At 40.1% G+C, this 24,967-nt stretch overlaps 1 protein-coding gene across 2 annotated transcripts in view; it reads right to left on the bottom strand.

The window, feature by feature from the left end:
• Window positions 1-12,438: 12,438 nt before the first annotated feature.
• hnrnpul1 (heterogeneous nuclear ribonucleoprotein U-like 1) overlaps window positions 12,439-24,967 on the bottom strand; it is a 78,445-nt gene continuing 65,916 nt past the window's right edge. Inside the window, exons 12-16 of one of the 2 annotated variants that reach the window (XM_065000611.1) lie at window positions 23,501-23,669; window positions 16,928-17,185; window positions 16,569-16,723; window positions 13,276-13,446; window positions 12,439-12,675 (exon numbers count right to left, since the gene is read on the bottom strand). In XM_065000611.1, coding sequence (XP_064856683.1) covers window positions 12,523-12,675; window positions 13,276-13,446; window positions 16,569-16,723; window positions 16,928-17,185; window positions 23,501-23,669 — 906 coding nt within the window. In that variant the 3' untranslated portion in view covers window positions 12,439-12,522. Of the gene's footprint in view, window positions 12,676-13,275; window positions 13,447-16,568; window positions 16,724-16,900; window positions 17,186-23,500; window positions 23,670-24,967 lie in introns of both variants that reach the window. The other variant, XM_065000610.1, reaches the window with a different exon arrangement.

The raw sequence follows: 24,967 nt of genomic DNA on the forward strand, positions 1-24,967 counted from the left end.
CTACGGAATAGGGAAGCATTTGGGACGCACGGTACCAGCCGAGGTGAGATTACGACGGCTGGATACCCAAGACTATCTACGGACCGGACTACGTGTGTGTGTTTAATTATGATTACTATTAAAAACAGTATCTTGGTGGTTTTATGAAACGTTATACGAGTGATTCGTGATCCGTTTATTAATTATGTTTGAAATACTGTTTTACAAATAATACATAAAACTACTTCATAGTTTATGAATGGTTTATGAATGGTTTATGAATGGTTTATGAATGGTTTATGGTTTATGAATAGTTTATGAATAGTTTATGAATAGTTTATGGTTTATGAATAGTTTATGGTTTATGAATAGTTTATGAATAGTTTATGGTTTATGAATAGTTTATGAATGGTTTATGAATAGTTTATGAATAGTTTATAGTTTATGAATAGTTTATGAATAGTTTATGGTTTATGAATAGTTTATGGTTTATGAATAGTTTATGAATAGTTTATAGTTTATGAATAGTTTATGAATGGTTTATGAATAGTTTATAGTTTATGAATAGTTTATAGTTTATGAATAGTTTATGAATAGTTTATGGTTTATGAATAGTTTATAGTTTATGAATAGTTTATGGTTTATGAATAGTTTATAGTTTATGAATAGTTTATGAATAGTTTATGAATGGTTTATGAATAGTTTATGAATAGTTTATAGTTTATGAATAGTTTATGAATAGTTTATAGTTTATGAATAGTTTATGAATAGTTTATAGTTTATGAATAGTTTATGGTTTATGAATAGTTTATGGTTTATGAATAGTTTATGAATAGTTTATGGTTTATGAATAGTTTATGAATAGTTTATGAATGGTTTATGAATAGTTTATGGTTTATGAATAGTTTATGGTTTATGAATAGTTTATGAATAGTTTATAGTTTATGAATAGTTTATGAATAGTTTATGAATGGTTTATGAATAGTTTATGAATAGTTTATAGTTTATGAATAGTTTATGAATAGTTTATAGTTTATGAATAGTTTATGAATAGTTTATAGTTTATGAATAGTTTATGGTTTATGAATAGTTTATGGTTTATGAATAGTTTATGAATAGTTTATGGTTTATGAATAGTTTATGGTTTATGAATAGTTTATGAATAGTTTATGGTTTATGAATAGTTTATGGTTTATGAATAGTTTATGGTTTATGAATAGTTTATGGTTTATGAATAGTTTATGGTTTATGAATAGTTTATGGTTTATGAATAGTTTATGAATAGTTTATGGTTTATGAATAGTTTATGGTTTATGAATAGTTTATGGTTTATGAATAGTTTATGAATAGTTTATGGTTTATGAATAGTTTATGGTTTATGAATAGTTTATGGTTTATGAATAGTTTATGGTTTATGAATAGTTTATGAATAGTTTATAGTTTATGAATAGTTTATGAATAGTTTATGAATAGTTTATGGTTTATGAATAGTTTATGAATAGTTTATGAATAGTTTATGGTTTATGAATAGTTTATGGTTTATGAATAGTTTATGGTTTATGAATAGTTTATGAATAGTTTATGGTTTATGAATAGTTTATGGTTTATGAATAGTTTATGGTTTATGAATGGTTTATGAATAGTTTATAGTTTATGAATAGTTTATGAATAGTTTATGGTTTATGAATAGTTTATAGTTTATGAATAGTTTATGGTTTATGAATAGTTTATAGTTTATGAATAGTTTATGAATAGTTTATGAATAGTTTATGAATAGTTTATGGTTTATGAATAGTTTATGGTTTATGAATAGTTTATGAATAGTTTATGAATAGTTTATGAATAGTTTATGGTTTATGAATAGTTTATGAATAGTTTATGAATAGTTTATGAATAGTTTATGAATAGTTTATGGTTTATGAATAGTTTATGAATAGTTTATGGTTTATGAATAGTTTATGAATAGTTTATGAATAGTTTATGAATAGTTTATGAATAGTTTATGGTTTATGAATAGTTTATGGTTTATGACTAGTTTATGAATAGTTTATGAATAGTTTATGAATAGTTTATGAATAGTTTATGGTTTATGAATAGTTTATGAATGGTTTATGGTTTATGAATAGTTTATGAATAGTTTATGAATAGTTTATGAATAGTTTATGAATAGTTTATGGTTTATGAATAGTTTATGGTTTATGAATAGTTTATGGTTTATGACTAGTTTATGAATAGTTTATGAATAGTTTATGAATAGTTTATGAATAGTTTATGGTTTATGAATAGTTTATGAATAGTTTATGGTTTATGAATAGTTTATGAATAGTTTATGGTTTATGAATAGTTTATGAATAGTTTATGGTTTATGAATAGTTTATGAATAGTTTATGGTTTATGAATAGTTTATGAATAGTTTATGGTTTATGAATAGTTTATGGTTTATGAATAGTTTATGGTTTATGAATAGTTTATGAATAGTTTATGGTTTATGAATAGTTTATGGTTTATGAATAGTTTATGAATAGTTTATGGTTTATGAATAGTTTATAGTTTATGAATAGTTTATGGTTTATGAATAGTTTATGGTTTATGAATAGTTTATGGTTTATGAATAGTTTATGAATAGTTTATGGTTTATGAATAGTTTATAGTTTATGAATAGTTTATGGTTTATGAATAGTTTATGGTTTATGAATAGTTTATGGTTTATGAATAGTTTATAGTTTATGAATAGTTTATGAATAGTTTATGAATAGTTTATGAATAGTTTATGAATAGTTTATGGTTTATGAATAGTTTATGAATAGTTTATGAATAGTTTATGAATAGTTTATGGTTTATGAATAGTTTATGAATAGTTTATGAATAGTTTATGAATAGTTTATGGTTTATGAATAGTTTATGAATAGTTTATGAATAGTTTATGAATAGTTTATGGTTTATGAATAGTTTATAGTTTATGAATAGTTTATGAATAGTTTATGAATAGTTTATGAATGGTTTATGAATAGTTTATGGTTTATGAATAGTTTATGAATAGTTTATGAATAGTTTATGGTTTATGAATAGTTTATGAATGGTTTATGAATAGTTTATGAATAGTTTATGGTTTATGAATAGTTTATGGTTTATGAATAGTTTATGGTTTATGAATAGTTTATGGTTTATGAATAGTTTATGAATAGTTTATGGTTTATGACTAGTTTATGGTTTATGACTAGTTTATGAATGGTTTATGGTTTATGACTAGTTTATGAATAGTTTATGGTTTATGAATAGTTTATGAATAGTTTATGGTTTATGAATAGTTTATGAATAGTTTATGGTTTATGAATAGTTTATGGTTTATGAATAGTTTATGAATGGTTTATGAATAGTTTATGGTTTATGAATAGTTTATGAATAGTTTATGAATAGTTTATGAATAGTTTATGGTTTATGAATAGTTTATGAATAGTTTATGAATGGTTTATGAATAGTTTATGGTTTATGAATAGTTTATGGTTTATGAATGGTTTATGAATAGTTTATGAATAGTTTATGGTTTATGAATAGTTTATGGTTTATGAATAGTTTATGGTTTATGAATAGTTTATGAATAGTTTATGAATGGTTTATGGTTTATGAATAGTTTATGAATAGTTTATGAATAGTTTATGGTTTATGAATAGTTTATGAATAGTTTATGAATAGTTTATGAATAGTTTATGGTTTATGAAGAGTTTATGAATAGTTTATAGTTTATGAATAGTTTATGAATAGTTTATAGTTTATGAATAGTTTATAGTTTATGAATAGTTTATAGTTTATGAATAGTTTATGGTTTATGAATAGTTTATAGTTTATGAATAGTTTATAGTTTATGAATGGTTTATGAATAGTTTATGAATGGTTTATGAATAGTTTATGAATGGTTTATGAATAGTTTATGGTTTATGAATAGTTTATGAATAGTTTATGGTTTATGAATAGTTTATGAATAGTTTATGGTTTATGAATGGTTTATAGTTTATGAATGGTTTATGAATAGTTTATAGTTTATGAATAGTTTATAGTTTATGAATAGTTTATAGTTTATGAATAGTTTATGGTTTATGAATAGTTTATAGTTTATGAATAGTTTATAGTTTATGAATGGTTTATGAATAGTTTATGAATGGTTTATGAATAGTTTATGAATGGTTTATGAATAGTTTATGGTTTATGAATAGTTTATGGTTTATGAATAGTTTATGAATAGTTTATGGTTTATGAATAGTTTATGAATAGTTTATGGTTTATGAATAGTTTATGAATAGTTTATAGTTTATGAATAGTTTATGAATAGTTTATGGTTTATGAATAGTTTATGGTTTATGAATAGTTTATGGTTTATGAATAGTTTATGGTTTATGAATAGTTTATGGTTTATGAATAGTTTATGAATAGTTTATGGTTTATGAATAGTTTATGGTTTATGAATGGTTTATAGTTTATGAATAGTGTATGAATAGTTTATGGTTTATGAATAGTTTATGAATAGTTTATGGTTTATGAATAGTTTATGGTTTATGAATAGTTTATGAATAGTTTATGGTTTATGAATAGTTTATGAATAGTTTATGAATAGTTTATGGTTTATGAATAGTTTATGAATAGTTTATGGTTTATGAATAGTTTATGAATAGTTTATGAATAGTTTATGAATAGTTTATGGTTTATGAATAGTTTATGAATAGTTTATGGTTTATGAATAGTTTATGGTTTATGAATAGTTTATGAATAGTTTATGGTTTATGAATAGTTTATGAATAGTTTATGAATAGTTTATGAATGGTTTATGAATGGTTTATGAATAGTTTATGAATAGTTTATGGTTTATGAATAGTTTATGGTTTATGGTTTATGAATAGTTTATGGTTTATGAATAGTTTATGGTTTATGAATAGTTTATGGTTTATGAATAGTTTATGAATAGTTTATGGTTTATGAATAGTTTATGAATAGTTTATGGTTTATGAATAGTTTATGGTTTATGAATAGTTTATGGTTTATGAATAGTTTATGGTTTATGAATAGTTTATGGTTTATGAATAGTTTATAGTTTATGAATAGTTTATGAATAGTTTATGGTTTATGAATAGTTTATAGTTTATGAATAGTTTATAGTTTATGAATAGTTTATGAATAGTTTATGGTTTATGAATAGTTTATGGTTTATGAATAGTTTATGAATAGTTTATGAATAGTTTATAGTTTATGAATAGTTTATAGTTTATGAATAGTTTATGAATAGTTTATGGTTTATGAATAGTTTATGGTTTATGAATAGTTTATGGTTTATGAATAGTTTATGGTTTATGAATAGTTTATGGTTTATGAATAGTTTATGAATGGTTTATGAATAGTTTATGGTTTATGAATAGTTTATGAATGGTTTATGAATAGTTTATGAATAGTTTATGGTTTATGAATAGTTTATGAATAGTTTATGGTTTATGAATAGTTTATGAATAGTTTATGAATAGTTTATGGTTTATGGTTTATGAATAGTTTATGAATAGTTTATGGTTTATGGTTTATGAATAGTTTATGGTTTATGAATAGTTTATGGTTTATGGTTTATGAATAGTTTATGAATAGTTTATGGTTTATGGTTTATGAATAGTTTATGAATAGTTTATGGTTTATGAATAGTTTATGAATAGTTTATGAATAGTTTATGAATAGTTTATGGTTTATGAATAGTTTATGGTTTATGAATAGTTTATGGTTTATGAATAGTTTATGGTTTATGAATAGTTTATGAATGGTTTATGGTTTATGAATAGTTTATGAATAGTTTATGGTTTATGAATAGTTTATGAATAGTTTATGGTTTATGAATAGTTTATGAATAGTTTATGGTTTATGAATAGTTTATGAATAGTTTATGGTTTATGAATAGTTTATGAATAGTTTATGGTTTATGAATAGTTTATGGTTTATGAATAGTTTATGAATAGTTTATGAATAGTTTATGGTTTATGAATAGTTTATGAATAGTTTATGAATAGTTTATGAATAGTTTATGGTTTATGAATAGTTTATGGTTTATGAATAGTTTATGAATAGTTTATGGTTTATGAATAGTTTATGAATAGTTTATGGTTTATGAATAGTTTATGGTTTATGAATAGTTTATGAATAGTTTATGGTTTATGAATAGTTTATGAATAGTTTATGGTTTATGAATAGTTTATGAATAGTTTATGGTTTATGAATAGTTTATGAATAGTTTATGGTTTATGAATGGTTTATAGTTTATGAATAGTTTATGGTTTATGGTTTATGAATAGTTTATGAATAGTTTATGGTTTATGAATAGTTTATGAATAGTTTATGAATAGTTTATGAATAGTTTATGGTTTATGAATAGTTTATGGTTTATGGTTTATGAATAGTTTATGGTTTATGAATAGTTTATGGTTTATGAATAGTTTATGAATAGTTTATGGTTTATGAATAGTTTATGGTTTATGAATAGTTTATGAATAGTTTATGGTTTATGAATAGTTTATGAATAGTTTATAGTTTATGAATAGTTTATGGTTTATGAATAGTTTATGAATAGTTTATGGTTTATGAATAGTTTATGGTTTATGAATAGTTTATGGTTTATGAATAGTTTATGAATGGTTTATGAATAGTTTATGAATAGTTTATGGTTTATGAATAGTTTATGGTTTATGAATAGTTTATGGTTTATGAATAGTTTATGAATAGTTTATGGTTTATGAATAGTTTATGGTTTATGAATAGTTTATGGTTTATGAATAGTTTATGGTTTATGAATAGTTTATGGTTTATGAATAGTTTATGAATAGTTTATGGTTTATGAATAGTTTATGAATAGTTTATGGTTTATGAATAGTTTATGAATAGTTTATGGTTTATGAATAGTTTATGAATAGTTTATGAATAGTTTATGGTTTATGAATAGTTTATGGTTTATGAATAGTTTATGGTTTATGAATAGTTTATGAATAGTTTATGAATAGTTTATGGTTTATGAATAGTTTATGAATAGTTTATGGTTTATGAATAGTTTATGGTTTATGAATAGTTTATGGTTTATGAATAGTTTATGGTTTATGAATAGTTTATGGTTTATGAATGGTTTATGAATAGTTTATGAATGGTTTATGGTTTATGAATAGTTTATGGTTTATGAATGGTTTATGAATAGTTTATGAATAGTTTATGGTTTATGAATAGTTTATGAATAGTTTATGAATAGTTTATGAATAGTTTATAGTTTATGAATAGTTTATGAATGGTTTATGAATAGTTTATGAATAGTTTATAGTTTATGAATAGTTTATGGTTTATGAATAGTTTATGAATAGTTTATGAATAGTTTATGGTTTATGAATAGTTTATGAATAGTTTATGGTTTATGAATAGTTTATGAATAGTTTATGAATAGTTTATGAATAGTTTATGGTTTATGAATGGTTTATGAATGGTTTATGGTTTATGAATGGTTTATGGTTTATGAATAGTTTATGAATAGTTTATGAATGGTTTATAGTTTATGAATGGTTTATGGTTTATGAATAGTTTATGAATAGTTTATGGTTTATGAATAGTTTATGAATAGTTTATGGTTTATGAATAGTTTATGAATAGTTTATGGTTTATGAATAGTTTATGAATAGTTTATGGTTTATGAATAGTTTATGAATAGTTTATGGTTTATGAATAGTTTATGAATAGTTTATGAATAGTTTATGAATAGTTTATGGTTTATGAATAGTTTATGGTTTATGAATGGTTTATGAATGGTTTATGGTTTATGAATAGTTTATGAATAGTTTATGAATGGTTTATGGTTTATGAATAGTTTATGGTTTATGAATAGTTTATGAATGGTTTATGAATAGTTTATGAATAGTTTATGGTTTATGAATAGTTTATGAATAGTTTATGAATAGTTTATGAATAGTTTATGGTTTATGAATAGTTTATGGTTTATGAATGGTTTATGAATAGTTTATGAATAGTTTATGAATGGTTTATAGTTTATGAATAGTTTATGGTTTATGAATAGTTTATGGTTTATGAATAGTTTATGAATAGTTTATAGTTTATGAATAGTTTATGGTTTATGAATAGTTTATGGTTTATGAATAGTTTATGAATAGTTTATGGTTTATGAATAGTTTATGAATAGTTTATGGTTTATGAATAGTTTATGGTTTATGAATAGTTTATGGTTTATGAATAGTTTATGAATAGTTTATGAATAGTTTATAGTTTATGAATAGTTTATGGTTTATGAATAGTTTATGGTTTATGAATAGTTTATAGTTTATGAATAGTTTATGGTTTATGAATAGTTTATGAATAGTTTATAGTTTATGAATAGTTTATGAATAGTTTATGAATAGTTTATAGTTTATGAATAGTTTATGAATAGTTTATGGTTTATGAATAGTTTATGAATAGTTTATGGTTTATGAATAGTTTATGAATAGTTTATGGTTTATGAATAGTTTATGGTTTATGAATAGTTTATGAATAGTTTATGGTTTATGAATAGTTTATGGTTTATGGTTTATGAATGGTTTATGAATAGTTTATGAATAGTTTATGGTTTATGAATAGTTTATGAATAGTTTATGAATAGTTTATGGTTTATGGATGGTTTATGGATGAATTGTTTTATTGTGTTGCCACTTTACCGGACAGAGACACAGTATATAAACATGTGAATGTGAAACTAAATCGTTTACACTTCAGTAATGAAACAGACATCGTATAGGGGTTCATTCATCTGTTGTATTGTTATCATATTATTGTTGTTGTCCAATAAAAACACATTCTGACAGGATTCAACACAAAGTCAAACATTTAAACATTAAACAATTTGTTTTACAACAATAAAAAAAGGGTTGTTGCAATAAACAAAACAACTGAGTGGCCAAACTAGTGGACTAACTAGTGGACTAACATCCTGCTGTTAGTGGACTAACTAGTGGCCAAACTAGTGGACTAACTAGTGGACTAACTTCCTGCTGTTAGTGGACTAACTAATGGACTAACTAGTGGCCAAACTAGTGGACTAACTAGTGGCCAAACTAGTGGACTAACTTCCTGCTGTTAGTGGACTAACTAGTGGACTAACATTCTGCTGTTAGTGGACTAACTAGTGGACTAACATCCTGCTGTTAGTGGACTAAGTGGCCAAACTAGTGGACTAACATCCTGCTGTTAGTGGACTAACTAGTGGACTAACATCCTGCTGTTAGTGGACTAACTAGTGGACTAACATCCTGCTGTTAGTGGACTAACTAGTGGACAAACCAGTGGACTAACTACTGGACAAACCAGTGGACTAACTATTGGACAAACTAGTGGACAAACCAGTGGACTAACTAGTGGACAAACTAGTGGACTAACCAGTGGACTAACTAGTGGACAAACCAGTGGACTAACATCCTGCTGTTAGTGGACTAACTAGTGGACTAACATCCTGCTGTTAGTGGACTAACTAGTGGGCTAACATCCTGCTGTTAGTGGACTAACTAGTGGACTAACATCCTGCTGTTAGTGGACTAACTAGTGGACTAACATCCTGCTGTTAGTGGACTAACTAGTGGCCAAACTAGTGGACTAACATCCTACTGTTAGTGGACTAACTAGTGGACTAACATCCTGCTGTTAGTGGACTAACTAGTGGACTAACTAGTGGACTAACATCCTGCTGTTAGTGGACTAACTAGTGGACTAACATCCTGCTGTTAGTGGACTAACTAGTGGACTAACTACTGGACAAAACAGTGGACTAACTACTGGACAAACCAGTGGACTAACTAGTGGACTAACTAGTGGACAAACTAGTGGACTAACATTCTGCTGTTAGTGGACTAACTAGTGGACTAACTAGTGGACTAACTACTGGACAAACTAGTGGACAAACCAGTGGACTAACTCGTGGACAAACTAGTGGACTAACTAGTGGACAAACCAGTGGACTAACTACTGGACAAACTAGTGGCCAAACTAGTGGACTAACATCCTGCTGTTAGTGGAATAACTAGTGGACTAACATCCTGCTGTTAGTGGACTAACTAGTGGACAAACCAGTGGACAAACTAGTGGACTAACTAGTGGACAAACCAGTGGACTAACTAGTGGACTAACATTCTGCTGTTAGTGGATTAACTAGTGGACAAACCAGTGGACTAACTAGTGGACAAACTAGTGGACAAACCAGTGGACTATCTACTGGACAAACTAGTGGACAAACTAGTGGACTAACATTCTGCTGTTAGTGGACTAACTAGTGGACTAACTAGTGAACAAACTAGTGGACAAACCAGTGGACTAACTACTGGACAAACTAGTGGACTAACATTCTGCTGTTAGTGGACTAACTAGTGAACCAACATTCTGCTGTTAGTGGACAAACTAGTGGACAAACCAGTGGACTAACTAGTGGACTAACATTCTGCTGTTAGTGGACACACTGGTGGACAAACCAGTGGATTAACTAGTGGACAAACCAGTGGACTAACTAGTGGACAAATCAGTGGACTAACTAGTGGACAAATCAGTGGACTAACTAGTGGACAAACCAGTGGACTAACTAGTGGACAAATCAGTGGACTAACTAGTGGACAAACCAGTGGACTAACTAATGGACAAACCAGTGGACACACCAGTGGACTAACTAGTGGACAAACCCGTCGACTAACTAGTGGACAAATCAGTGGACTAACCAGTGGACAAACCAGTGGACTAACTAGTGGACAAACATTCTGCTGTTAGTGGACAAACCAGTGGACTAACTAGTGGACTAACATTCTGCTGTTAGTGGACAAACCAGTGGACTAACTAGTGGACAAACCAGTGGACTAACTAGTGGACTAACCAGTTTACAAACCAAAAAGTGGACAAACCAGTGGACACACCAGTGGACACACTAGTGGACACACCAGTAGACACACCAGTGGACAAACCAGTGGACACACCAGTGGACAAACCAGTGGACAAACCAGTGGACACACCGCAGATCATAAAATACTATTAACACCTTCAAACCTCATCTGATCCTCTTTTACATCAGGTAAATATCTACCAGGATGACTAAAGAGAGGAGGGGGGGACCACACACAACAGGACAGCGATACAGATAAAGTGTTTCTAATGAGCAGGACGTGAAGACAGCAGAGGAGGGGGGGGACCACACACAACAGGACAGCGATACAGATAAAGTGTTTCTAATGAGCAGGACGTGAAGACAGCAGAGGAGGGAGGGACCACACACAACAGGACAGCGATACAGACAGACAGAGACAGCAGAGGAGGGGGGGACCACACACAACAGGACAGCGATACAGACAGACAGAGACAGCAGAGGAGGGGGGGACCACACACAACAGGACAGCGATACAGATAAAGTGTTTCTAATGAGCAGGACGTGAAGACAGCAGAGGAGGGGGGGACCACACACAACAGGACAGCGATACAGACAGACAGAGACAGCAGAGGAGGGGGGGACCACACACAACAGGACAGCGATACAGGAAAAACATGGTATTTTCCTCCGTTGTAAACAAACATGCTCTTATTTTGTTTTAAATCTAAAACATTGAATGAACTAAAAAGGAAGTGGAGTTTGTGGACGGACGGACAGACAGAGATATAGAGATACAGACAGAGATATAGAGATACAGACAGAGATACAGAGATAGACAGACAGACAGACAGAGATATAGAGATACAGACAGACAGACAGAGATAGACAGACAGACAGACAGAGATATAGAGATACAGACAGAGATATAGAGATAGACAGACAGACAGACAGAGATATAGAGATACAGACAGACAGACAGAGATATAGAGATACAGACAGAGATATAGAGATACAGACAGACAGACAGACAGACAGACAGACAGAGATATAGAGATACAGACAGACAGACAGATAGAGATATAGAGATACAGACAGACAGATAGAGATACAGACAGAGATATAGAGATACAGACAGACAGACAGACAGAGATATAGAGATACAGACAGACAGACAGATAGAGATATAGAGATACAGACAGACAGACAGACAGATAGAGATACAGACAGAGATATAGAGATACAGACAGAGATACAGACAGACAGAGAGAGAGACAGAGAGACGGACAGTACATCCACATTCAGGCATAGTTCAGAGGAAGATGTTTCTCTTACATGTCTGATCTACTCTACACGTTGGCACAGTCAATTAAAAAAGGACCCAGACACACCGGGTTAACGCTGGCTAGAAGTAAGCTGCTGTTAATGTGTGTGAACATTGAAGTGTGTGTGACGTCTGTGAGCTTGTGTTTGTGTGTGTATTTGTGTGTGTGTGTGTGTGTGTGTTTGAGTGTGTGTGAACATTGAAGTGTGTGTGACGTCTGTGAGCTCCCCCGCCTCAAATAAAAAACCAAACATTTTTTAGTGGGAACAATTAATTTTATTGTGGGGCATAAAACCGCCTTTCGTTGACCCCTGCTGTAAAGGTTAGAGGTCAGAGGTTACTGGGAGGAACCTGATGCCCCCTGACCTCCCTGCCCCTGTGAACCCTGACTTTGTTGACCCTGCCCCTGGCCGGCATAGTTCCCATACTGGCCGTAGTACTGGTTCCACTGAGACTGGTTCTGGTAGTACTGCTGCCACTGCTGGGCATACTGCGAGAGAGAGAGGCAATACAGTGATTACATACCCTATCTCTCGGTGATTAAATACCCCATCTCCCAGTGATTAAATACCCTATCTCTCAGTGATTAAATACCCTATCTCTCAGTGATTAAATACCCTATCTCTCGGTGATTAAATACCCTATCTCTCTGTGATTAAATACCCTATCTCTCAGTGATTACATACCCTATCTCTCAGTGATTACATACCCTATCTCTCAGTGATTAAATACCCTATCTCTCAGTGATTAAATACCCTATCTCTCGGTGATTAAATACCCTATCTCTCAGTGATTAAATACCCTATCTCTCGGTGATTAAATACCCTCTCTCAGTGATTAAATACCCTATCTCTCGGTGATTAAATACCCCATCTCTCAGTGATTAAATACCCTATCTCTCTGTGATTAAATACCCTATCTCTCGGTGATTACATACCCTATCTCTCAGTGATTAAATACCCTATCTCTTGGTGATTAAATACCATATCTCTATGGTAACTACCGGCTGGTACTGCTGGTTGCTATGGTAACTACCTGCTGGTTACTATGGTAACTACCTGCTGGTACTGCTGGTTGCTATGGTAACTACCTGCTGGTACTGCTGGTTGTAGTTCTGCTGTTGGCTGTAGGTCTGTCCTGCGGCAGCTGGCGTAGACTCGCTGTAACTCTGAGTTTGGCTGTATCCTGGGTACTGACTGTAGCTGCCGTAGTTGTAACCCTGTTGGTAGTTGCCTTGATTATAGCTGCTGGGGTTGTAACTCTGGAGGAGAGAGAAAGAAAAGCATGTCGGAAAACGAAAACAGACTCCATTACTACTTTTAAACTATTCAACGTTAACCAAAAATATACTGGCCCAGCAATGGGGTACATTAGGGTAATACAGTAGGGTCCTGGGGTACATTAGGGTAATACAGTAGGGTCCTGGGGTACATTAGGGTAATACAGTAGGGTCCTGGGGTACATTAGGGTAATACAGTAGGGTCCTGGGGTCGTTTATTAATACAGTAGGGTCCTGGGGTACATTAGGGTAATACAGTAGGGTCCTGGGGTACATTAGGGTAATACAGTAGGGTCCTGGGGTCGTTTATTAATACAGTAGGGTCCTGGGGTAGTTTATTAATACAGTAGGGTCCTGGGGTAGTTTACTAATAGTAGGGTCCTGGGGTAGTTTACTAATACAGTAGGGTCCTGGGGTAGTTTATTAATACAGTAGGGTCCTGGGGTAGTTTACTAATAGTAGGGTCCTGGGGTAGTGTATTAATACAGTAGGGTCCTGGGGTAGTTTATTAATACAGTAGGGTCCTGGGGTAGTTTATTAATACAGTAGGGTCCTGGGGTAGTTTATTAATACAGTAGGGTCCTGGGGTAGTTTATTAATACAGTAGGGTCCTGGGGTAGTTTATTAATAGTAGGGTCCTGGGGTAGTTTATTAATACAGTAGGGTCCTGGGGTAGTTTATTAATACAGTAGGGTCCTGTGGTAGTTTACTGTCTTAGCTAACTCTCCCAATCAACACGTGATTGCTTTATGCCTCGCTTTATGTCTCTCTAATATCAATAATCCTTGTCTACTGTTGTGTAGGGTAGTTATCATTGTTTTGTTTTACTGCATAGCCCCTAGTCCCACTCAACATGCCTCAGAGAACTAATTTGTCCCACCTCCCACACATGCGGTGACCTCACCTAGCATAACTGGTGCCTCCAGTAGATGCAACCGCTTATCGTCACTATGTCTAGGTTTACCTCTACTGTACCCGCACCCTACCATACCCCTCTCTGTACATTATGCCTTGAATCTATCCTGCCACGCCCAGAAATCTGCTCCTTTTATTCTCTGTTCACAACGCACTAGACGACCAGTTCCCAATTTGTAAGTCGCTCTGGATAAGAGCGTCTGCTAAATGACTTAAATGTAAATGTTAAATGTACTAATAGTAGGGTCCTGGGGTAGTTTACTAATAGTAGGGTCCTGGGGTAGTTTACTAATAGTAGGGTCCTGGGGTAGTTTACTAATAGTAGGGTCCTGGGGTAGTTTACTAATAGTAGGGTCCTGGGGTAGTTTATTAATACAGTAGGGTCCTGGGGTAGTTTATTAATACAGTAGGGTCCTGGGGTAGTTTATTAATACAGTAGGGTCCTGGGGTAGTTTATTAATACAGTAGGGTCCTGGGGTAGTTTATTAATAGTAGGGTCCTGGGGTAGTTTATTAATACAGTAGGGTCCTGGGGTAGTTTATTAATACAGTAGGGTCCTGGAGTAGTTTATTAATACAGTAGGGTCCTGGGGTAGTTTATTAATACAGTAGTGTCCTGGGGTAGTTTATTAATAGTAGGGTCCTGGGGTAGTTTATTAATACAGTAGGGTCCTGGGGTAGTTTATTAATACAGTAGGGTCCTGGGGTAGTTTACTAATAGTAGGGTCCTGGGGTAGTTTACTAATAGTAGGGTCCTGGGGTAGTTTACTAATAGTAGGGTCCTGGGGTAGTTTATTAATACAGTAGGGTCCTGGGGTAGTTTATTAATACAGTAGGGTCCTGGGGTAGTTTATTAATACAGTAGGGTCCTGGGGTAGTTTATTAATACAGTAGGGTCCTGGGGTAGTTTATTAATACAGTAGGGTCCTGGGGTATTTTATTAATACAGTAGGGTCCTGGGGTAGTTTATTAATACAGTAGGGTCCTGGGGTAGTTTATTAATACAGTAGGGTCCTGGGGTAGTTTATTAATACAGTAGGGTCCTGGGGTAGTTTATTAATACAGTAGGGTCCTGGGGTAGTTTATTAATACAGTCATTCACGTGTTTCTAAAATATTTAAATCTCAAAATAGGACGTTGCCCCTTTAAGAGAAGTACTTTTGAAAATATATATAAATCTGGCTACATACAGTCTAGCTAAGACGAATGCTAGGTGTATTTTTGTAGCTTCTCTTTTTGCAGACTATCAACAGTAGCCAGCATATTGCTAGTAGGTTCACTATTGAAGGTTTACCTTTGTAAATCACTTTCCCTTTAAAAATAAATGTAAAATAAGCTCAGCGAATAGATTGATGGGCACTTCTTTTTCACTCTGGACTGCCCACTGTGTGGCGGCATCAACTCACATACTGCTCCGAGAAGTTGCGACTCGCGACGAGCGTAGTTGAATGAATGGCCAATCATATTGCTCAAATACAAAAATCGCATGACTTTTCTGACATGTAGTCTTCAATGTTTTTCAAATCGGTAGACTGCGACAGAGCGGGTAAATGTCTAACTGGATTGCCAAAATGCGCCGAGAAGCTACTGGGCCGGCCCAGTCACGTCCTGACCTTAGAGATCCTTTTATGTCTCTGTTTTAGTTTGGTCAGTGAATGAGTTGGGGTGGGAATTCTAGGTTTTTGTATTCTAGGTTTTGTATTTCTGTGTTTGGCCTGGTGTGGTTCCCAATCAGAGGCAGCTGTCAATCGTTGTCTCTGATTGAGAGCCATACTTAGGCAGCCTGTTTTCCCACTATGATTTGTGGGTAGTTGTTTTCTGTTTAGTGTGTTGTTTCACCTGACAGGACTGTTTCGTTTCTTTCATTCACTTTGTCATTTTTGTTTCGTGTGTTCAGTTCGAATAAATTAACATGGACACTTACCAGGCTGCATATTGGTCCGATCCTTCCTGAGGACCATCGTTACAAGCAGGCTATAATTTTAATATTTAATATTTAATTTATGTCGGACCCTGATTCATAGCAAATTGTTAGTGTCGGAAGTTTTTCCTGACTCTATTTCACCTGACCAGGAAAACCTCTTAGTTGATGGGCTATAACTATGACACAGAGTTTTTCCTGCTCAGGTAAAACTCATATCCTCTCCATTAATGTGCAGACAGACAGACAGATGGCGTATCCATGGTTACCTGGTTGTATCCCCCTTTGCTGTAGGGAGCCGGGCGGTTGTAGCCTCCTGACTGTTGGTTACGGTTGTACCCTCCCCTCGGAGCCGACGACCCCCCCTCACGGTAGTTACCGTTCCCACCCCAGCGGTTGCCGGTGTAGCCGCCGCGGTTGTTGCCTGAAACAGAGCGAGGCATACAGGCACATCTCTTAGAGCAGGGCCTAGCCCAGACACGGTGACAAGCAGTGCATTGGTGTAAGCAACAACCAGCCTAAATCAGTCCCTCCCTCTTAAACCCCCCTGATGGGAGAGTGTACGAATGCACCCTACAGGAGAAACGTGTGAGTGACTGACCTGGGGAGGAGTCTGTTCCTTTCTTACCCCTTCTGTATCCGCCCGCGTCTCTACTCTGGTATCCTACGCCGCCGCGAGGACCGCCACGGTCCTCATAGCGCTGGTAGCTTCCGCCGTTGCCACGGAACCCTCCCGGACGGTTGTCATGGCGTTTGTCGGGGGGTGGGCCGGCCTTGCGTCCCTCCTCGTTGTATTCCTTCACCAGATTGAAAGCCTCTTCCCGCTGCAGCTCCACAAATATCACATCTTCCAGGAAGTCACTGGGCTCAGGGAGCAGGAAGTTGGCTGGACGCCAGGATGGAGAGATGACCCCCGAGAGAGACAGATGGAGAGGAGACGGACCGGTCCAGGATGACAGGATAGAGAGAGAGAAAGAGAGAGAGAGGAGAGGTTGTAGCGAAGGCCAGATCAGCCAACACCACCGGGAGACAAAATGAAAAGATAAATTATTATCACATAATGATGAGGGGAATCATAGAAAAGAGAAAGAACTGGGAGGAGATGGAAGGAGGGAGGCTGAGGGTAGACTGTGAAGGCTGAGGGTAGGCTGTGAAGGCTGAGGGTAGGCTGAGGATAGACTGTGAAGGCTGAGGGTAGACTGTGAAGGCTGAGGGTAGGCTGTGAAGGCTGAGGGTAGGCTGAGGATAGACTGTGAAGGCTGAGGATAGACTGTGTGGGTTGAGGGTAGACTGTGTAAGCTGAGGGTAGACTGTGAAGGCTGAGGTTATGCTGAGGGTAGGCTGTGTAGGATGAGGGTAGACTGTAAGCTGAAGGTGGGCTGAGGGTACGCTGTGTAGGCTGAGGGTAGACTGTGTAGGCTGAGGATAGACTGTGTGGGTTGAGGGTAGACTGAGGGTAGACTGTGTAGGCTGAGGGTAGACTGAGGGTAGACTGTGTAGGCTGAGGGTAGACTGTGAAGGCTGAGGTTATGCTGAGGGTAGGCTGTGAAGGCTGAGGGAATGCTGAGGGTAGGCTTTGAAGGCTGAGGGTAGGCTGAGGATAGACTGTGAAGGCTGAGGGTAGACTGTGAAGGCTGAGGGTAGGCTGTGAAGGCTGAGGGTAGGCTGAGGATAGACTGTGAAGGCTGAGGATAGACTGTGTGGGTTGAGGGTAGACTGTGTAAGCTGAGGGTAGACTGTGAAGGCTGAGGTTATGCTGAGGGTAGGCTGTGTAGGATGAGGGTAGACTGTAAGCTGAAGGTGGGCTGAGGGTACGCTGTGTAGGCTAAGGGTAGGCTGAGGGTAGACTGTGTAGGCTGAGGATAGACTGTGTGGGTTGAGGGTAGACTGTGTAGGCTGAGGGTAGACTGAGGGTAGACTGTGTAGGCTGAGGGTAGACTGTGAAGGCTGAGGTTATGCTGAGGGTAGGCTGTGAAGGCTGAGGGAATGCTGAGGGTAGGCTGTGAAGGCTGAGGGAATGCTGAGGGTAGGCTGTGAAGGCTGAGGGTATGCGGAGGGTAGGCTGTGAAGGCTGAGGTTATGCTGAGGGTAGGCTGTGAAGGCTGAGGAAATGCGGAGGGTAGACTGTGAAGGCTGAGGGTATGCTGAGGGTAGGCCGTGAAGGCTGAGGGTATGCTGTGAAGGCTGAGGGTAGGCTGTGAAGGCTGAGGGTATGCTGTGTAGGCTGAGGGTAGGCTGTGTAGGCTGAGGGTAGACTGTGAAGGCTGAGGGTATGCGGAGGGTAGGCTGTGAAGGCTGAGGTTATGCTGAGGGTAGGCTGTGAAGGCTGAGGGAATGCGGAGGGTAGACTGTGAAGGCTGAGGGTATGCTGAGGGTAGGCTGTGAAGGCTGAGGGTATGCTGTGAAGGCTGAGGGTAGGCTGTGAAGGCTGAGGGTATGCTGTGTAGGCTGAGGGTAGGCTGTGTAGGCTGAGGGTAGACTGTGAAGGCTGAGGGTATGCTGAGGGTAGGCTGTGAAGGCTGAGGGTATGCTGTGAAGGCTGAGGGTAGGCTGTGAAGGCTGAGGGTATGCTGTGTAGGCTGAGGGTAGGCTGTGTAGGCTGAGGGTAAGTTGTGAAGGCTGAGGGTAGGCTGTGTAGGCTGTGAAGGCTGAGGGTATGCTGTGAAGGCTGAGGGTTGGCTGTGAAGGCTGAGGGTATGCTGTGAAGGCTGAGGGTAGGAGGGGTTCTAAAGGCTGAGGGTAGGAGGGGTTCTATAGACTGAGGGTAGGAGGGGTTCTATAGACTGGGGGTAGGAGGGGTTCTATAGACTGAGGGTAGGAGGGGTTCTATAGACTGAGGGTAGGAGGGGTTCTGCAGACTGAGGGTAGGAGGGGTTCTGCAGACTGAGGGTAGGAGGGGTTCTATATACTGAGGGTAGGAGGGGTTCTGCAGACTGAGGGTAGTAGGGGTTCTGCAGACTGAGGGTAGGAGGGGTTCTGCAGACAGGGTAGGAGGGGTTCTGCAGACTGAGGGTAGGAGGGTTCTATAGACTGAGGGTAGGAGGGGTTCTGCAGACTGAGGGTAGGAGGGGTTCTGCAGACTGAGGGTAGGAGGGGTTCTATAGACTGAGGGTAGGAGGGGTTCTGCAGACTGAGGGTAGGAGGGGTTCTGCAGACTGAGGGTAGTAGGGGTTCTGCAGACTGAGGGTAGGAGGGGTTCTGCAGACTGAGGGTAGTAGGGGTTCTGCAGACTGAGGGTAGGAGGGGTTCTGCAGACTGAGGGTAGGAGGGGTTCTGCAGACTGAGGGTAGGAGGGGTTCTATAGACTGAGGGTAGGAGGGTTCTATAGACTGAGGGTAGGAGGGGTTCTGCAGACTGAGGGTAGGAGGGGTTCTGCAGACTGAGGGTAGGAGGGGTTCTATAGACTGAGGGTAGGAGGGGTTCTGCAGACTGAGGGTAGGAGGGGTTCTGCAGACTGAGGGTAGTAGGGGTTCTGCAGACTGAGGGTAGGAGGGGTTCTGCAGACTGAGGGTAGTAGGGGTTCTGCAGACTGAGGGTAGGAGGGGTTCTGCAGACTGAGGGTAGGAGGGGTTCTGCAGACTGAGGGTAGGAGGGGTTCTATAGACTGAGGGTAGGAGGGGTTCTGCAGACTGAGGGTAGGAGGGGTTCTATATACTGAGGGTAGGAGGGGTTCTGCAGACTGAGGGTAGGAGGGGTTCTGCAGACTGAGGGTAGTAGGGGTTCTGCAGACTGAGGGTAGGAGGGGTTCTGCAGACTGAGGGTAGGAGGGGTTCTATATACTGAGGGTAGGAGGGGTTCTGCAGACTGAGGGTAGGAGGGGTTCTATAGACTGAGGGTAGGAGGGGTTCTATAGACTGAGGGTAGGAGGGGTTCTGCAGACTGAGGGTAGGAGGGGTTCTATATACTGAGGGTAGGAGGGGTTCTGCAGACTGAGGGTAGGAGGGGTTCTGCAGACTGAGGGTAGTAGGGGTTCTGCAGACTGAGGGTAGGAGGGGTTCTGCAGACTGAGGGTAGGAGGGGTTCTATATACTGAGGGTAGGAAGGGTTCTGCAGACTGGCTGTTTGGCTACTGCAGTCAGAACAAATTCAACCTCCAGAGAACCTGGAGGAAACATTTGTTCAAGCGAACACAGAGGAGCGAGGGACGGGAGGGGGGAGGGGGAGGGGGAAGCGCCACTGCAAACCAAGTGACGGGAGGGAGGGGGGGAGGGGGAAGCGTCACTGCAAACCAAGTGACGGGAGGGGAGGGGAGGGGAGGGGAGGGGGAGGGGGAAGCGTCACTGCAAACCAAGTGACGGGAGGGGAGGGGAGGGGGAGGGGAGGGGAGGGGGAAGCGTCACTGCAAACCAAGTGACGGGGGAGGGAGGGGAGGGGGAGGGGAGGGGAGGGACGGGAGGGAGGGAGGGGAGGGGGAGGGGGAGGGGCCACTGCAAACCAAGTGACGGGAGGGAGGGGAGGGGAGGGGAGGGGAGGGGAGGGGAGGGAGGAGGGAGGGGGGGGAGGGGAGGGAGGGAGGGGACGGGAGGGAGGGAGGGGAGGGGAGGGGAGGGGCCACTGCAAACCAAGTGCTGCCGTAACACTGCTCTTAAAACAGCTTGTAAAATGTACTGACACATAACTGCTGTTCTGAACATGAGTCAGCTCACCAACAGCCAATAAGCTTGTCAACAGCCCTTCCAGACTGAGAGTCCACTACTTTTTGACAGTAAGTTTACAGCACATCCTCAGTTTGCAGTGCAACAGGTCAGTGGGTTGGCAGGGGCAACATAGAGGGGCAACATAGAGGGGCAACATAGAGGGGCAACATAGAGGGGCAACATAGAGGGACAACATAGAGAGGCAACATAGAGGGACAACATAGAGGGACAACATAGAGAGGCAACATAGAGAGGCAACATAGAGGGACAACATAGAGGGGCAACATAGAGAGGCAACATAGAGGGACAACATAGAGGGGCAACATAGAGAGGCAACATAGAGAGGCAACATAGAGGGGCAACATAGAGGGGCAACATAGAGGGGCAACATAGAGAGGCAACATAGAGGGGCAACATAGAGGGGCAACATAGAGAGGCAACATAGAGGGGCAACATAGAGATGCAACATAGAGGGGCAACATAGAGAGGCAACATAGAGGGGCAACATAGAGAGGCAACATAGAGGGGCAACATAGAGGGGCAACATAGAGGGGCAACATAGAGGGACAACATAGAGGGGCAACATAGAGGGACAACATAGAGGGGCAACATAGAGGGGCAACATAGAGGGACAACATAGAGGGGCAACATAGAGGGACAACATAGAGGGGCAACATAGAGGGACAACATAGAGAGGCAACATAGAGGGGCAACATAGAGGGGCAACATAGAGGGGCAACATAGAGGGACAGGAGGCTCAAAGGGTACTGCATCTTAAATCTGTCCGGAGGCTGGAAGCATGGGGGGCAGGGAAGGTGGCAGGGGTTGGGGAGGGGGCAGGGCAGGGAAGGCAGGGGTTGGGGAGGGGGCAGGGGTTGGGGAGGGGTGGCAGGGAAGGTGACAGGGGTTGGGGGGCAGGGCAGGGAAGGCAGGGGTTGGGGAGGGGGGCAGGGCAGGGCAGGGAGGGGTTGGGGAGGGGGCAGGGCAGGGAGGCAGGGGTTGGGGGCAGGGCAGGGGAGGCAGGGGTTGGGGAGGGGGGCAGGGCAGTGGAGGCAGGGGTTGGGGAGGGGGACAGGGCAGGGAGGAGGCAGGGGTTGGGGAGGGGGGCAGGGCAGGCAGGGGTTGGGGGACAGGGCAGGGAAGGAGGCAGGGGGTTGGGGAGGGGGGCAGGGCAGGGAGGCAGGGGTTGGGGAGGGGGACAGGGCAGGGGAGGAGGCAGGGGTTGGGGAGGGGGGCAGGGCAGGGGTTGGGGGACAGGGCAGGGAGGAGGCAGGGGTTGGGGAGGGGGACAGGGCAGGGGAGGCAGGGGTTGGGGGGGGGGGCAGGGCAGGGAAGGAGGCAGGGGTTGGGGGAGGGGGCAGGGCAGGCAGGGGTTGGGGAGGGCAGGGAAGGAGGCAGGGGTTGGGGGAGGGGGACAGGGCAGGGAAGGAGGCAGGGGTTGGGGAGGGGGGGCAGGGCAGGGAAGGAGGCAGGGGTTGGGATGGGGGCAGGGCAGGGAAGGAGGCAGGGGTTGGGGAGGGGGCAGGGCAGGAGGCAGGGGTTGGGGGGGGAAGGAGGCAGGGGTTGGGGAGGGGGCAGGGCAGGAGGCAGGGGTTGGGGAGGGGGACAGGGCAGGGAAGGAGGCAGGGGTTGGGGAGGGGGGCAGGGCAGGGAAGGAGGCAGGGGTTGGGATGGGGGGCAGGGCAGGGAAGGAGGCAGGGATTGGGGAGGGGGGCAGGGCAGGGAAGGAGGCAGGGGTTGGGGAGGGGGGCAGGGCAGGAGGCAGGGGTTGGGGAGGGGGGCAGGGCAGGGAAGGAGGCAGGGGTTGGGATGGGGGGCAGGGCAGGGAAGGAGGCAGGGGTTGGGGGGGGCAGGGCAGGAGGCAGGGGTTGGGATGGGGGGCAGGGCAGGGCAGGGAAGGAGGCAGGGGTTGGGGGGAGGCAGGGCAGGAGGCAGGGGTTGGGGGAGGGGGGCAGGGCAGGAGGCAGGGGTTGGGGGAGGGGGACAGGGCAGGGGAGGCAGGGGTTGGGGAGGGGGCAGGGCAGGAGGCAGGGGTTGGGGAGGGGGACAGGGCAGGGGTTGGGGAGGGGGCAGGGCAGGCAGGGGTTGGGGAGGTGGGGCAGGGCAGGGAGGCAGGGGTTGGGGAGGGGGGCAGGGCAGGGAAGGAGGCAGGGGTTGGGGAGGGGGACAGGGCAGGGAAGGAGGCAGGGGTTGGGGAGGGGGGCAGGGCAGGGAAGGAGGCAGGGGTTGGGGAGGGGGGCAGGGGAGGGAAGGAGGCAGGGGTTGGGATGGGGGGCAGGGCAGGGAAGGAGGCAGGGGTTGGGGAGGGGGGGCAGGGCAGGAGGCAGGGGTTGGGATGGGGGGGGCAGGGCAGGGAAGGAGGCAGGGGTTGGGGGAAGGAGGCAGGGGGGTTGGGGAGGGGGGCAGGGCAGGGAAGGAGGCAGGGGTTGGGGGGGGAGGGGGCAGGGTTGGGAGAGCATCTTCCCAAAATTTGATTTTAGAGACAAAAACATAGAAAAAAGTAAAGTAGATCTGTTGTTTTTTTGTTTCATTGGTTGGTTTTGTTTCCACGTGGTTGTTCCTACCTTTCATTTCTAACACAGCCTGATCTGGCACATCCTTCCCCTGTTCATCAGTTTGTCTTAACGTTCGCTCTTTAAAGTCCTCCTCCGTGGGACATATTACAATAGCCTTGCGCTGAAACCCCTCAAAAGGACTCATTTTTCGTCTCTGGGCTGATCCATATACATTTGTCTAGCAATGGTGACACAAGGAAAGAGGTAGAAGGCTGTTTGTTATTGTTTACTTGTTGTTGTTTACTTGTTGTGTTATGGGCAGGCTTTGTTTTCCTCTGGCAGGGAAGCCGGGAACCCTGAAAGGTAGAGAGGTGTTTTACGCTGGTTTGGTTTCTAGGTTTTTACTCTTTGGGTGGTTAACTAGCGGGTGGTATTTCACTCTCTCTCTCCCCAAGCCACAGACCTACCTTCCCAGACTGCACCTCTCCACGTCGTCTTCAAGATCCTGTTACTGTCACAGAGTGAAGGGGACCCTTTAAACAACTAGCCTGGTTGTTATAAGGTGCCCTGTATCTTTAAAGATAACATTTCTTGAGATTTGGGTAACGGTGTGGCGTGCGGACGATACCGTTGATCATGAATGCGGATATTTAACTCTTAAATTCTCATCTACAAGTGGCACTAAAACGACTACAGTCCTAAACGACTTTCGTGGTTAACTTTATGTCCTCAAACAGTCCTTCCCATGATTCAGTTATCTGGTTGATTCTCAATGTATCTGAACAATGATTGACTTGACACGAGTGGAAATGTGAATCTACACCTGCCAGGGTCCCCTTGACTTACCTGTGCCTACCTGGTTGTCACGGTCGTCCTCCTGTCCCGTAGACACACACACACACAGATACAACCTACCTGTTGCTACTCACGGTTTCCACGGTTACCGGCAGACACCTCTGTTAGACTGACTTACCGTTAGTAACCGCAGCAACGACATCTCTCTGGAAAACTTCAAAAAATGGTTAAGTCTCCTCACCTTTTTCACTTACCTTCAGGGGGTTAATTCATTTAACAACAGAAAACACAGTCTAGCTGTTTTATCATTAAGGCTATCAATGGTCGGTCTGTCTCGTTATAGTTACCATAGCAACAGAAGTTGTTTGTCTTTACTCACCAGGCAGAGTTCTACTGTTTGTAAACATCTTTACAATGTCAACAGGACTACAGATGCATAAAAACACATAAAATACTGTAATAATAATAATACAGTAAAATACTGTAGTAATAATACAGTAAAATACTGTAGTAATAATAATAATACAGTAAAATACTGTAGTAATAATAATAATACAGTAAAATACTGTAGTAATAATACAGTAAAATACTGTAGTAATAATAATAATACAGTAAAATACTGTAGTATTAATACAGTAAAATACTGTAGTAATAATACAGTAAAATACTGTAGTAATAATACATTAAAATACTGTAGTAATAATAATACAGTAAAATACTGTATAATACAGTAAAATACTG

This window comes from Oncorhynchus nerka, linkage group LG14, assembly GCF_034236695.1.
Source record: "Oncorhynchus nerka isolate Pitt River linkage group LG14, Oner_Uvic_2.0, whole genome shotgun sequence".
NCBI classification, from domain to species: domain Eukaryota; kingdom Metazoa; phylum Chordata; class Actinopteri; order Salmoniformes; family Salmonidae; genus Oncorhynchus; species Oncorhynchus nerka.